At 43.0% G+C, this 14171-nt stretch overlaps 1 protein-coding gene across 3 annotated transcripts; it reads left to right on the forward strand.

The window, feature by feature from the left end:
- The first annotated feature begins 2002 nt into the window (after nucleotides 1-2002).
- On the forward strand, nucleotides 2003-13554 carry LOC144526521 (carbohydrate sulfotransferase 12-like). Of its 3 annotated transcripts, none has more exons than XM_078264052.1 (6): nucleotides 2003-2112; nucleotides 9113-9750; nucleotides 10124-10266; nucleotides 11797-11925; nucleotides 12089-12302; nucleotides 12955-13554. In XM_078264052.1, exons 2-6 carry the CDS (start codon nucleotides 9223-9225, stop codon nucleotides 13225-13227), a joined length of 1287 nt encoding a protein of 428 aa, XP_078120178.1. In that variant the 5' UTR covers nucleotides 2003-2112; nucleotides 9113-9222; the 3' UTR covers nucleotides 13228-13554. The 3 variants fall into 3 exon arrangements, with proteins under 3 accessions (XP_078120178.1, XP_078120186.1, XP_078120195.1); XM_078264060.1 differs by having other exon boundaries at nucleotides 12089-12281; XM_078264069.1 differs by lacking the exon at nucleotides 11797-11925.
- Nucleotides 13555-14171: the final 617 nt, after the last annotated feature.

Genomic DNA, 14171 nt, shown 5'->3' on the forward strand with positions numbered 1-14171 from the left:
AATTCACCTCCTGGGCACTGCCAAGGTGCTCTTGCACCGGGGCACCTTTCCATGGGCATCCCTCTGACATCTCTCCATTAGTGCATGAATAGGTACTAAGCATGTGTGTAATAACAGAGTGAAAGCATTGCAGGAGTAATAAAGTATACATTATTATTATTCATAGTTACCATCTGAGCCATGACTCAAATTTAAGATTCTGCAACATTTGACTCTTCTAAAATCTACAACAGGTCTTTTATTTGGATTTAGAGAAGATATAAATCAGTTTTTTGGTTCCACCAGTGGTGGAGGAAGTACTCAGATCCTTAGCTTAAGTAAAAGTATTTTCAGCAAAATGTACTTAAATATCAAAAGTTGTGCATAAAGGCTTATTTCAATTGAAATTGTTATATTATTGTTGTCACTGACAAATACCTGTACGAGCATCTTAATGTGGTAGTCGGCACATTTTAGATACTTTGTATACCACTGGGTAGATAAGTAGTATAGTACTGCATCATATCATGTAAGCATATCAGGTTTTTTGTGTACAAACTGTGTCAAATAGTTGTAGTGGAGTAAAAAGAACACATTTTCAAAGTGTGAAATATAGAAAACTCAAATTCAAGTATTTCAAAATTGATACCTAATCACAGTTGACACGTGCAGTATAGCATGCTTGTGTGTTAAACAGCTCGATCAGAATGAGCTGGCAGTGATTTATCCAAATATTGATCCACCGGGGTGGTAAAACTATCAATCTGATGCTCTTGTTGTGGCACTGTCTAAGACTTTCTACCTTCTGGGGGAAATGCCTTCACGAAAATTTCAGACTGTTTTTTTAGTAACAGGATCCGTGTGGTCTTAACTTTCAGTAGATTGCTGCTGCTGCTGCTGCTGCTGCTGCTGCTGCTGCTGAGCCGCCTGGTCCTTTTGATGTGGAGACAGCGGCCACATCATCATTTTCACATCAGCTCACAGATGTTATAAATACTCATTAAGAGACAGCTCTTCATTCAAACATGATTGATACCATGTTTAGACATGTATGGCTGACAAAATACATTCAGAAAAGAAGAGAGCATAAACACTGAGTTACCAGAAAAATAGAAACACCTGTACCGCATAAGGCAAGTCAGTAGAATAGCCCTGCAATATATCCTTACTTAATAATATTACTTTGGTTGTTGGTGCTTTGACTCAACTTTGTTTAAGCTGTACTTTATGGTGGTGTTGTGTTGGACTGTATTATATTAAAAGTGTTTTTAATATATTGTACACCTCCTTCACTACACATATGGAGGATTATTTGTTGTTTTGTTGGCCCAAAAGTTGTAAAATGGAAACGTACTGAATCAAAATCTACTATCTATGTGTACATTTTTGTTTATGGTTGCTAAAATCCACAAATTCACAAATAAATTATGAAATACCATTTTTAGGTAGGTCAGTGCTATAGGAAAGCCCATTGCTGCCAAGAAGAGAAAATGAAATATATGTATCATTATCATTGATGTATGTATAAGTATGTGGTTATTTTGACTTACTTTCTCATAATAACAACTTACTGTCTTACAATACTGACTTAGTATTTCATATTCTGACTAACTTACTATCTTATAATTTTGATTTAATATCTCATAATGTTGACTATTATATGACTATTTAAATGTCTAATACGTTTCACTTAGGCTACTTTCTCATAATAACAACTTTATTTCATATGTTGATTTGTATCATAATGTTGACTATATGACTTTGTATCAGTTTTTTTTTAACTTACTTAAACCAGTGTCATAGGCGTAGACGGGTTTATGGTTTCAATCTGGGCAGCATCATAAAAACATATGTGGTGTGTAAAACTGGAGAGTGCGTGCGTGCGTGAGTGCGTGCGTGTGTGTGTGTGTGTGTGTGTGTGTGTGTGTGTGTGTATGTGTGTGTCTGTAGAAGAGTAGTAGGCTGGAGAGTTTCCCAAAATATCGCGAGACTTTGCTTCATTCTGTGGAGAGCGTAGACCCGCTACAGTCCTGTCGTGCCCACCCAGTCTCATCACCGGTTTGACGGACAGACAGAGAGAGGGACAGCGAACTAGCGACAAAGGGCTGGCCGAGCATGGAGCTCATCTGCCGGGTAAGATAAAACATTTTCAGGTTATTTCTAGTGTTAGGTTTAGTACCTAGACAGATTCATGTTCAGACTGGTTTAGCCTAAATGTTGCTGTGATGCTCCCGGTAGGGCATAAAGGAAACAGAACCGGCTTTCGTGCACCTCAAATGGAGCATGGTAAGGGTGTTCGTGGGGAGAACAGAAGCAGAGGAGACTGTGGAGGAAAATAAGTTCAGTCGTTCTGTCGTCGGCTGCTGCATGTGGAGTAAAAAAAAAAAAGTATCCGTTTGCATGAGAGAGGGACAGTGTCCGCACCGGCCGGTGAAAGGGCATATTGTAAACTGTGTACTGTATAAATTAAAGTTGTTGTCCAAGCGAGGAATGGAAAGAGGTAATGGTTAGTCCTCTGTGAAAAAGAAAACATAACTGAAATAAACAGTCTGAACCTCCCTTTAAAAACAGCAGCTTTTTCTTTTTTCAAACAAAGTAAAAACGAAGGAGTATAGGCTATTAAAACGTACTAGCTACACTGCAAACTTGTCACTGAGCTCCACAAACACATTACACGTTTACATAGGAACATTTTAACGCGTTTTCCCCCGTTTTGCGCGTGTGCGGGCATGTGTGCTTGTGCAGCGCGTGCCAAGACACGAGAGAGTTTGTGGATGTTGATTTCTCAAAATAGGCCCCTCCAGTCAACGTGGAGTTTAGATTTAAAACCGAGTGGAAAGAACAAAACACCACAGAAAAAAACAATAATTTTCTAAAAATACGAGCAAAACTTTCTGTTTTGCTCCCCCGCCCCCAACTCCCATGTCTGGCTCTTGTTTCTGGTTTTATTAGGACCGTCATTTTTTCCACTATATTCCCCAACAGCAGATGTTTTTATGGGACAGAGATTATAAGGGGATGTGAAACTAAACCCTCCAGCAGGCACTGGACCGAAGCTGCTTCCACCCCCACAGCTCCGTTTGTTCACATCTCTGTGACAGCTGAACGCCCCGGGCGGAGCCTGAGGTTCCCACGGCCCCTGTGCTAATTCACACATGTCACAACCATAATACATACTTTAAATAATATGTTATTAATGCTTTGGACTCGTAAAGGATTAGACTAGGGCGAATGTCCAATCACAAGTTGGATTAATTCATGTCTTACAGTTATATCCCAGGAAGAAGTATTGGGATCTTTTACTTATAGGCCAAGTAAAAAGTATAGCCTAATACAAAACATAAGGTAATGATATTAGGTATTTTCATGCCAAATTTTACTACTTGAGTAATTATTTTTATAAAGTAACAGTCCTTTACACAGGTATTTTAAGCCACTCTGTCATTTTATATTTTTCTTTACATCCGTAAAGCAAAAGCTTTTTAACAAAGTTTGCTTCAAATGTGAAGAATTATGGAACAATAACATAATAAGAGCATATCATCATGGTGCAATTCTGCAGAAAGTCTATACATGACATTATGTAGCTACTTGAATTGTTGCCCGTTTTTTCTACTACATGTATGTAGAATACTAGCTCACACTTTTCAGTGTGCTAGTTTGATCACTGTGTTGGTGTTGCTTAGAACGGTTTTTGGGCTTTGTTAAACCATTTGCATCCAAACTTCTGTTTTAGTATGTCTGTTTTAGTATGTCTTCTCCGGGAACCATCACCTTATCGTGGTGGAGAGGTTTGTGTGTCCCTATGAACCTGAGGGCTGTGTTGTCTGGAGCTTTGTGCTCCTGGTAGGGTCTCCCAAGGCAAAGTGGTCTCAGGTGAGGGGCCAGACAAAGAATGGTTAAAAAATCCTATGAAACATCGAGGAAGGGATGAAGTGACCCTGCCCGGAGGAAGCCCGGGGCCCCCGTCTGGAGCCAGGCCCAGATGGAGGGCTCGTCAGCGAGCGTCTGGTGGCCGGGTTTGCCACGGAGCCCGGCCGGGCACAGCCCGAAAAAGCTACGTGGCGGACATCTCTCCATCCCATGGGCCCACCACCTGTGGGAGGAACCGCTGGGGTCGGGTGCGCTGCCACATGGGTGGCAGTGAAGGTCAGGGGCCTCGACGGACCAGACCCGGGCAGCAGAGGCTGGCTCTGGGGGACGTGGAATGTCACCTCTCTGTGGGGGAAGGAGCCGGAACTTGTGCGGGAGGTGGAGCGCTACCGGTTAGATCTGGTGGGGCTTACCTCTACGCACAGTCTTGGTTCTGGAACCATACTCCTGGATAGGGGTTGGACTCTTTTCTTCTCCGGAGTTGCCCAATGTGTGAGGCGCCGGGCGGGTGTAGGGATACTCACAAGCCCCCGGCTGAGCGCCGCTACGTTGGAGTTTAACCCGGTGGACGAGAGGGTCGCCTCCCTACGCCTGCGGGTTGTGGGGGGGGGAAACTCTGACTGTTGTTTGTGCATATGCACCGAACAAGAGTTCGGAGTATTCGGCCTTCTTGGAGACCTTGAGTGGAGTCCTGCATGGGGCTCCAGTCGGGGACTCCATAGTTCTGCTGGGGGACTTCAACGCGCACATGGGTAATGATGGAGACACATGGAGAGGCGTGATTGGGAGGAAAAGCCTCCCTGATCTAAACCAGAGTGGTTGTTTGTTGTTGGACTTCTGTGCTAGTCATGGATTGTCTATAACGAACACCATGTTCGAACATAGGGATGCTCATAAGGGTACCAGAGCACCCTAGGCCAAAGGTCAGTGATCGATTTTATAATCGTTTCATCTGATCTGAGGCCGTATGTTTTGGACACTCGGGTGAAGAGAGGGGCGGAGCTGTCAACCGATCACCATCTGGTGGTGAGTTGGGTCAGGGGGTGGGGGAAGACTCTGGACAGACCTGGTAAGCCCAAACGGGTAGTGTGGGTAAATTGGGAACGTCTGGAGGAGGCCCCTGTCCGACAGACTTTCAACTCACACCTCCGGCAGAGCTTTTCGTGCATCCCTGTGGAGGCTGGGGGCATTGAACCCGAGTGGACAATGTTCAAAGTTTCCATTGCTGAAGCTGCGGTGAGGAGCTGTGGTCTTAGGGTCTTAGGTGCCTCAAGGGGCGGTAACCCACGAACACCGTGGTGGACACCAGTGGTCAGGGAAGCCGTCCGACTGAAGAAGGAGTCTTTCCGAGATATGTTATCCCAGACAACTCCGGAGGCAGTTGCAAGGTACCGAAGGGCCCGAAGGGCTGCAGCCTCTGCCGTGAAAGAGGCAAAGCAGCGTGTGTGGGAGAAGTTTGGAGAAGACATGGAGAAGGACTTTCGGTCGGCACCAAGGTACTTCTGGAAAACCGTTCGCCACCTCAGGAGGGGGAAGCGGGGAACCATCCAAGCTGTGTACAGTAAGGATGGGACGCTGTTGACCTCAACTGAGGAGGTAATAGGGCGGTGGAAGGAGCACTTTGAGGAACTCCTAAATCCGACTAATACGCCCTCTATGGTAGAGGCAGAGCTGGAGGATGAGGGGGATTGGCATCAATTTCCCTGGTGGAGGTTGCTGAGGTAGTTAAACAACTCCACAGTGGCAAAGCCCCAGGAATTGATGAGATCCGTCCAGAAATGCTTAAAGCTCTGGGTGTGGAGGGGTTGTCTTGGTTGACACGCCTCTTCAACATTGCGTGGAAGTCTGGGACGGTGCCTAAGGAGTGGCAGACCGGGGTGGTGGTTCCCCTTTTTAAAAAAGGGGGGACCAGAGGGTGTGTGCCAATTACAGGGGTATCACACTTCTCAGCCTCCCGGTAAAGTCTACTCCAAGGTGCTGGAAAGGAGGGTTCGGTCGATAGTCGAATCTCAGGTTGAAGAGGAACAATGCGGATTCCGTCCTGGTCGTGGAACAACGGACCAGATCTTTACTCTCGCAAGGATCCTGGAGGGAGCCTGGGAGTATGCCCAACCAGTCTACATGTGTTTTGTGGATCTGGAGAAGGCGTATGACCGGGTGCCCCGGGAGATACGGTGGGAGGTGCTGCGGGAGTACGGGGTGAGGGGGTCCCTTCTCAGGGCCATCCAATCTCTGTACGACCAAAGCGAGAGCTGTGTCCGGGTTCTCGGCAGTAAGTCGGACTCGTTTCAGGTGAGAGTTGGCCTCCGCCAGGGCTGCGCTTTGTCACCAATCCTGTTTGTAGTATTTATGGACAGGATATCGAGGCGTAGTCGGGGTGGAGAGGGGTTGCAGTTCGGTGGGCTGGGGATCTCGTCGCTGCTTTTTGCAGATGATGTGGTCCTGATGGAATCATCGGCCTGTGACCTTCAGCACTCACTGGATCGGTTCGCAGCCGAGTGTGAAGCGGCTGGGATGAGGATCAGCACCTCTAAATCGGAGGCCATGGTTCTCAGCAGGAAACCGATGGAGTGCCTTCTCCAGGTAGGGAATGAGTCCTTACCCCAAGTGAAGGAGTTCAAGTACCTTGGGGTCTTGTTTGCGAGTGAGGGGACAATGGAGCGGGAGATTGGTTATTACATTCAATTTATCGCACCGTTGTGACGAAAAGAGAGCTGAGCCAGAAGGCAAAGCTCTCAATCTACCGGTCAGTTTTTGTTCCTACCCTCACCTATGGTCATGAAGGCTGGGTCATGACCGAAAGAACAAGATCCAGGGTACAAGCGGCCGAAATGGGTTTCCTCAGGAGGGTAGCTGGCGTCTCCCTTAGAGATAGGGTGAGAAGCTCAGTTATCCGTGAGGAGCTCGGAGTAGAGCCGCTGCTCCTTTGCGTCGAAAGGAGCCAGTTGAGGTGGTTCGGGCATCTGGTAAGGATGCCCCCTGGGCGCCTCCCTAGGGAGGTGTTCCAGGCACGTCCAGCTGGGAGGAGGCCTCGGGGGAGACCCAGGACTAGGTGGTGGTCTGTTTTAGTGTCTGTTTTAGTATGTCTGTTTTAGTATGTCTGTTTTAGTATGTCTCTCATGTGTTAATCATGAAAGCTGAGTGACCTTGCAAAGAGCACAGGATGTATCAGGGCAGAGCGCATAATGTGGAGGAAATGCCGGGCATGACCAGAGATAAAAAGAAAAGTTACTGGATTGCATAACCCGAATAACTAACTTGAATCCCAACTCCTTTAAAAAGACACACTGTTGTGAACAATCTTCAGTCATTTCCTGTACTTATGCTGTGAGTGCTGTAAACTTACTTACTTACTCTACTTGCAAGTAAACAAGCTTTTAAGGGAACTCCAGTGATTTTGTCCATTCTTTGATAAATAATTATCCTAACAGTTGGCATTGATAAACACCATCCCCTCATTAATTAATTTAGCTTTGTTATTTTAAAGGTCCCATGGCATGATAATTTCACTTTATGAGGTTTTTTAATGTTAATATGAGTTCCCCCAGCCTGCCTATGGTCCCCCAGTGACTAGAAATGGTGATAGGTGTAAACCGAGCCCTGGGTATCCTGCTCTGCCTTTGAGAAAATGAAAGCTCAGATGGGCCGATAAGGTCCAGGAGGTCATAAGGAGGAAGGTTACCTCCCCTTTCTCTGCTTTGCCCTCCCAGAGAATGTGGCAAGCCCATGAGAGAGAGGCATCATGGCTTTCAAACGAGCAAAGTGGCAGTTGCCCCCCCTCTCTCCTCCTCAATAGCTACAGACACAGAAATGGCACATCCTAAGGAAAGCTCATTGTGGGACTGGCTCTAGTGGCTGTAATTCTGCACCAAGGCTGAATTTTGGGAAAAAGACTTCAGATACAGTATTAGGGGACCACTAAGGTCTATATAAAAGCATCCAAAAAGCAGCATGTCATGGGACCTTTAAGTAAAAACAAACACCTGTCACATAAGTTATGGCCACTGTGTTTAACTCCCCAACACATTAAATATCAGCCTGCTTATATGTTTTTTTTTTTTTATGTCTGTTAGTTTGTTTCTGGTGTGTAAAAATGTCACTTCAGGCTGTTACAAATTATAAGATGAAACGATGCCTGAATGGTTGTTTGATGAAATCCCCCTGACTATACATGTGTGAGGCAGTCATCTGAAGGCCATATGTTATATTTTTTATATTTTGTTCCATCTTGATTTTCATTGAATTAACCTAACCATTGAATATGAGACAATGAGTGCCACTGCTTGCTGTTGCCATGGTAACCTGGCAGCTCACAGAATTATAAGCCATTGTATAAATAAATAAATAACTGTTGGTTCTACATTCTGGGCGTTCTTTATAAAGGGTTTATAATAGTAAATAATTATAAACGAGTATTTGCTAATGTTTTAATGACATTTATAACTGCGTTATTACCAAATAGAAAGAATAAAAACCAACCACAGGGATTTTTCACAACTGAAAAAGTTGTTCTTATTAATGGCTTCGAACTGATTTATAAGCATTAGTACATTATACAATAATTATTAATTAAGCTCTTAATTACTAATTATAAATCCTTTTTTAAGGGTGCCTCATTATAAAGTGCTACCTAATAGTAGGAAATAAAGCTGATAAAACGCAGCAGATGTCAGGCTTTATGCCCACACTGTGTATAATAATACACACTATTAAATTAGTGACTCAGGACTGTCAGATAAACAGCATCAGCTCAAGTTATTAAAGTTTGCTAACATCAGCCGCTGTAAGCTACTGGTCATACCAGACCAAGCAACGCTGTAGCTGCAAAAGTGTATTGAATTGAGCAAGGGTGTGTGTTACTTATCTTGAATTTAACGTTTCATTTTTAAGAAGAAGATTTTGGTATTTCTTCTTTCAGAAGTTACATAGACTCACTTTTTATGCTGGGTAGTTTAATCTGTAACAAAGCATTCGTTTTTATAAGATCACCATACATTTTGTATGCCAAATCTTGGAGTTTTTTTCTCTGAAATGTAGTAGAAGTACAAAGTAGCACAAAAACAGTACTTGAGTAAATGAAATGTACTTGGTTATATTCCACCCAGAATGTGTTCTGTGAGGGAGAGCTACTGTGAATGCAACCTCATCTTTTACTTACGAAGACTAAATCTGGTATTACACTGCTTCTGTCTGTAAGTTGACTTCCTTTAGACTGTGAAAGAACAACATGGGTCTGAGTTACATTTCCTCCTCCTTTCAGTTACAGCTAGCAAGCAGGAAGTTTGTCCTTCCGCAGTAGATGCCACCATGGAGCTGAGATAACATCTTCCTCTTTTCTTCACCAATTACGGCTCTGAAGCAAGAATAACTATGGGAACATGGCGTGGTCTCCGAGTTGCGTTCATCCTTGGGTCTTTGTTTATGATCCTGCTGATCATCGTGTACTGGGACGACGTCGGGGGCTTCAACCTCTACCCGCTTCAGGAGCCCAAACACCAGTCACTGCACTCTAATTCTCACCCTCAGACGACAACTCGGCCCTCACACTCTACGCCCACCGGCAGAGCCCAGACCAATTCTTCCTCCGCCGCCCCCACTACTGCTGCCCCAGAGGAGACAAGAGGGTCGGCTGAGGAGCAAATAGAGGAGGAGGGGAAGGAAAAACAAGAACAGAGGAAGGAGGAAACAAGGGAGGATGAGAGGGTGGAGAGGAGTCATGCTGCTGTGGATGATAGAGAACAGGAGGCGAGGAAGCAGAGGATCATGGATGTGTGTTCAGGAATGGACGCTGTGGAATTCCCCGGGAGGACTCGGGCGTTTGAGCAGATCCCAAACAGGGAACTGGACCACCTGATAGTGGATGACACTCACCAGATTATCTACTGCTATGTTCCCAAGGTACAGCTGCCTTGTGTTTGTGTGTTGTTTGGCAATGGGGCCTCTGAAGCTGGTAATTGTGTGTGTGTGTGTGTGTGTGTGTGTGTGTGTGTGTGTGTGTGTGTGTGTGTGTGTGTGTGTGTGTGTTTTATTTGTGTAAACATGGGGGCGGTGGTATGCATGGGGGCGGTGAGTTAGTTCACTCTGTGTGGATGTAAGTGTAAGAAAAATAGCAAGAAAGACACAAACATCTTAAAATCACAGTTCTTCATTTTTCCTCTAGCTTTTTCAACTGGTCAAGAAGACACACATTCACACACGCGTTTATAGTCCCTCGTCTTTCTGAACATCTCGTCTTTATTTTTCTTTCCCTCTCTCGTTGTTCTCCGTTCAGGTGGCGTGCACCAACTGGAAGAGAGTGATGGTGGTTCTGTCTCAGTCTCTGATCTCGCCCTCCTCAGGAAAACCTTACACTGACCCAGAGGCTGTACCTCCTGACCTCGTGCACAACTCCTCTCTACACCTCACTTTTGCCAAGTATGACACACACTTACACACACAAAGATATGTACATACTCACAGAGATGAATTGATGACAATTTTTTGAATTTTTTTTGAATTTATTTTTCATTCCTCCACACTTCACAGACATAATTCGATGTGGATAAACACTACATCTCTTTATAGTTTGACTTTTATTGAATATTTTGTATCTAAAATGTTCCCATTAGACGTTATGGGCTCAAAAAAGTGTATGACTCAGCTGTAAAAAGCTGCCATATGGTATTTATGTGTAATTGCAGAATGGCGTTGGTATCAATTGTGCCTACTTTGAAATTGAGTTTCTTATTTGCAACACTCATCATCGTCGCATTATAGTGATATTATCGTTAATGCTCCAGGCAGACGTCAATTAATGAAGAAAAGATTTTAAAAGTAACCACAGACATTTATTTTTTGTAATTAATGGGCAGCAGACTGGGAAAACAGACGTGTTACGTCTCTGTGTTCATTGGCATTCAAGCAAAAAATGATTGAGTGCTACTTAAATACGCAGGTGATGGCCATAGTAATCAAAAGGCATCAAGTGACAAATCTCTAAGTATTCTTTATACCAGACATGTATTATGTTTCTAATTAAGAAGAGCACTTGATGTTGTATTTAGTATATTTGAGCAAAAGGTTTGGCTATACCACACACGGACAATGTTTCCACAGCAACATATTGAATTGTATTGCAGAACATTTGACCCGTTTTCAAAGTTTTTTTTATATCAGGGTTTCTTTCAACCAAATTGCCTAAAAAAATAACATGGATGCATGGATGTATGTTGTATTGAACCCATCCTCTGATCTTAACTATTAGTCAAAATAACACATCATTTCTCCTTTTTTTAAACTGAAAAATTAGGTATAATGTCATATGAATTAGGTTTATTGAACAGGAAAATAAAAAGCGTTGAAATAAGTGACAAAGAGATTTAAACATGTATCTAAACAAGACTGGAATGCCAAACAAACCAAACACCTCCATCCCACAATGACAACAAAGAAAGTATCGAGCGGCGAATCGGGGTGTCAAACCAGAACTTAAGAAAGGAAACTCGGTTTGTAAATGACCGCGTGATTTCTCTCTTTAGCAATTCTGTCTCTTACATTGTGTTTCTTTTTTTAGACAGTTCTACAATAACACTTGTCGTTCAGTTACACTGAAACTGTGTTTGAGCAACCATCCGTGAGCTAAAGGAGTTAGTTATTGGACACTTGGAAGAGGAGAGTGGAAACGACAGGCGGGGAGTTGCTGCTGCAGCGCAGACTGACCTTTCTCTGCCTCTCAGGAGTTGTATTTGTTTGGATATAATTATCTAAACATGTGTTATTTTATCTGCACTGATGTACAAGGCACATCATTTTCCCCTTAAGGACTGATCTGGCTTTGTTTCCAAGTAATTTAGTGGCCAAATGTTTTCCATATTGCATGAGACTAAACTAACTCAAAAGCATTACAATCACGACACTAAATATCTGGCTCTCATGGTGATGTGTGCTGTTTGTGTCTTTTACCAGGTTTTGGCGCCATTATGGTTCTCTGTCCCGCCACCTGATGGCACTCAAGCTCAAGCATTACACCAAGTTTCTGTTTGTACGAGACCCTTTTGTTCGCCTTATTTCGGCTTTCAGGAACAAGTTTGGAAGGTGTGTGTCTTATTGTGGATGGTTAGATAGAGAGTGGGTTTGTGTGTGCCTGTGCCAGTGTTTGAGTTGAGGGTGAGGCTGACAAATGGGCTTCACTTTTGATTGAACAGCTGTCCTATCATTCTTGAATCGCTAAAGCGTGTGTATTTATGTTTGTTTTAAGGCCCAACGAGGACTTCTACAAGCAGTTTGGTTCTGTCATGCTGCGTCGTTATAGTAATGTGTCTGGCAGTTTGCCAGAGACAGCGGCTGAGGCGTTTGCAGCAGGAATCAAACCGACGTTTCAGCAGTTTATCACATACCTGCTGGATCCAGAGACCGAGAGGGAGAGTATCTTCAATGAACACTGGCGGCAGGTATTTGTCTCACATGGCACTGTAAGGCTACACTTGATACACTTTGGCAAAATGTATGAGATGAATGGTTTTTTGTGAGATAGCTAGATGCATACTATCCCCTTCTGTTGGTCATATGCCACTTCTACTTACAACTTTGGGGAGTTAATATGCAATAAGTTAATGTATCATTTTGTGTTAATGAGAAAAGATATAAGGATGACTTTGGAACATGACAACATTTCAATTTGAATATTTGACAAAAAGACTAACATTTCATTTCTACTGATCTATTTCTTAATTTGTTTTGTCAGCTGTTGGAGCCATTGCCTTTCTTTTTTTTTCTGGTTGTGAGCAGTTCTTTTATTTTCTCTGTGTTGTGTTTATGCATCCATCAATTCCACATTAAAAAAATCAAACCATTGGAGTCTTCATGCTGGGATGTTTTAGCATACAAATGTAAGCATGAGGACCTACTTAATTGTCTTAGCATTAAATGTCTCGGCTCAGAATTTGCTCTTTTTTTCCTACCTCTGCTATTTATGGAATTATTGATGACACACACACACACACACACACACACACACACACACACACACAGTAGAAACAACTATGGAACAGAGGCAGTTATTACAAACAAAGTCACAAACGGATGCAGTTCTCAAATTGTAGGCCTGCTTTCTCTTTGTTTCAGGTGTACCGTCTGTGCCATCCGTGCCAGGTGAAGTATGACTTCATTGGACGACTAGAAACCCTGGATACAGACGCTGAGCACCTGCTGAAGCTTCTGGAGGTGGATGATATGTTACGCTTCCCTTTAGGGGCTCGAAACCGCACTGCGGCCAGCTGGGAAAGAGACTGGTTTGCACAGATTCCCATAACAATGAGGAGAGAACTGTACAAGCTGTATGAACCAGACTTTGAGCTGTTTGGCTATCCCAAACCAGAGAGCACGCTCCACCAGTAGACCACAGCGAGCTAAAGGAATGGGCACTGCACTGTGTGTAGAGCCCACACCTCAACTACCTGTGCATAGCCAGCAAATGCCTTTAAAGACCAGTATATGATTCTGTTTGTTTTGTTTTGTGCATACCTCAAATGACAGAAGTGCCTGCCGGTATTATTTTATTTTTGCGTTTCTGCGTTATCCCATCTGTCTGTTTTCCCCATGTAAAGGCACTTTGAATAGTATTTTCTGATGAGTATTTTGGTAATTCATCAGGAAAGGACTGACTGACATCAGTCTGAAGGGAAATATGTTGCAGAGAAATAAAGTGTTTTTGTAAATGCTTGACTTTTTTTTTTTACTGTGTATGTGGAAAATATATTCAGATATTTTACTTAGGTAAAAACTGCAATACCACAATGTAAAAGCAATCCATTGCAGGTAGAAGTTCTCTATTTATTTTTTTATTTAAAGGGCTACTCCACAGATTTTACACATGAAGGTCAGTTTAATAGTCTGGGGAGTACTGCTCAACTGTGGAGGACCTTTATCAATGCTGAGATTCTCAATTTAGGCTTGGAGACAACTTATTTTTAACAAAAATCTCAAGAGACTTTCTAATGTTTGTGGTTGTCAATGGCACTGCCAGGGGGTCTGTGAAAAGTTCTCATTTAAAATATGAGAATATCATTTTTTTTTATTTCTTTTTTTTTACAAAAGGCTTCAAAGTTATCAAACGAATAATCTCTTAATTTTTAAATCAAAAATACATCATAGATTACTTTCTAATCTAACAAATCTATCACTCTTAGAATCTGGAAATATGTTTCATACATTTCTCTTATGTTGTTCTTTCACATAACAAAGATATAAAGTGTATATAAGTGTACTGTTTCCAGTATATTCTCTATATTGTATGGGGTCATTGGCTAAAAAACAACTGAGAAGTAGAAGTAGGAGAATAT

Source organism: Sander vitreus, chromosome 2 (assembly GCF_031162955.1).
Source record: "Sander vitreus isolate 19-12246 chromosome 2, sanVit1, whole genome shotgun sequence".
NCBI classification, from domain to species: Eukaryota; Metazoa; Chordata; class Actinopteri; order Perciformes; family Percidae; genus Sander; species Sander vitreus.

What these genes read in the sequence shown, in the direction of transcription:
- LOC144526521 (XM_078264052.1), top strand. Translation starts at nt 9,223, where the DNA reads ATGGGAACATGGCGTGGTCTCCGAGTTGCGTTCATCCTTGGGTCTTTG. An exon ending in TCTACTGCTATGTTCCCAAG is followed by an intron (nt 9,751 to 10,123) that starts GTACAGCTGCCT and finishes TTCTCCGTTCAG; the next exon opens with GTGGCGTGCACCAACTGGAA. An exon ending in TTCAGGAACAAGTTTGGAAG is followed by an intron (nt 11,926 to 12,088) that starts GTGTGTGTCTTA and finishes GTTTGTTTTAAG; the next exon opens with GCCCAACGAGGACTTCTACA.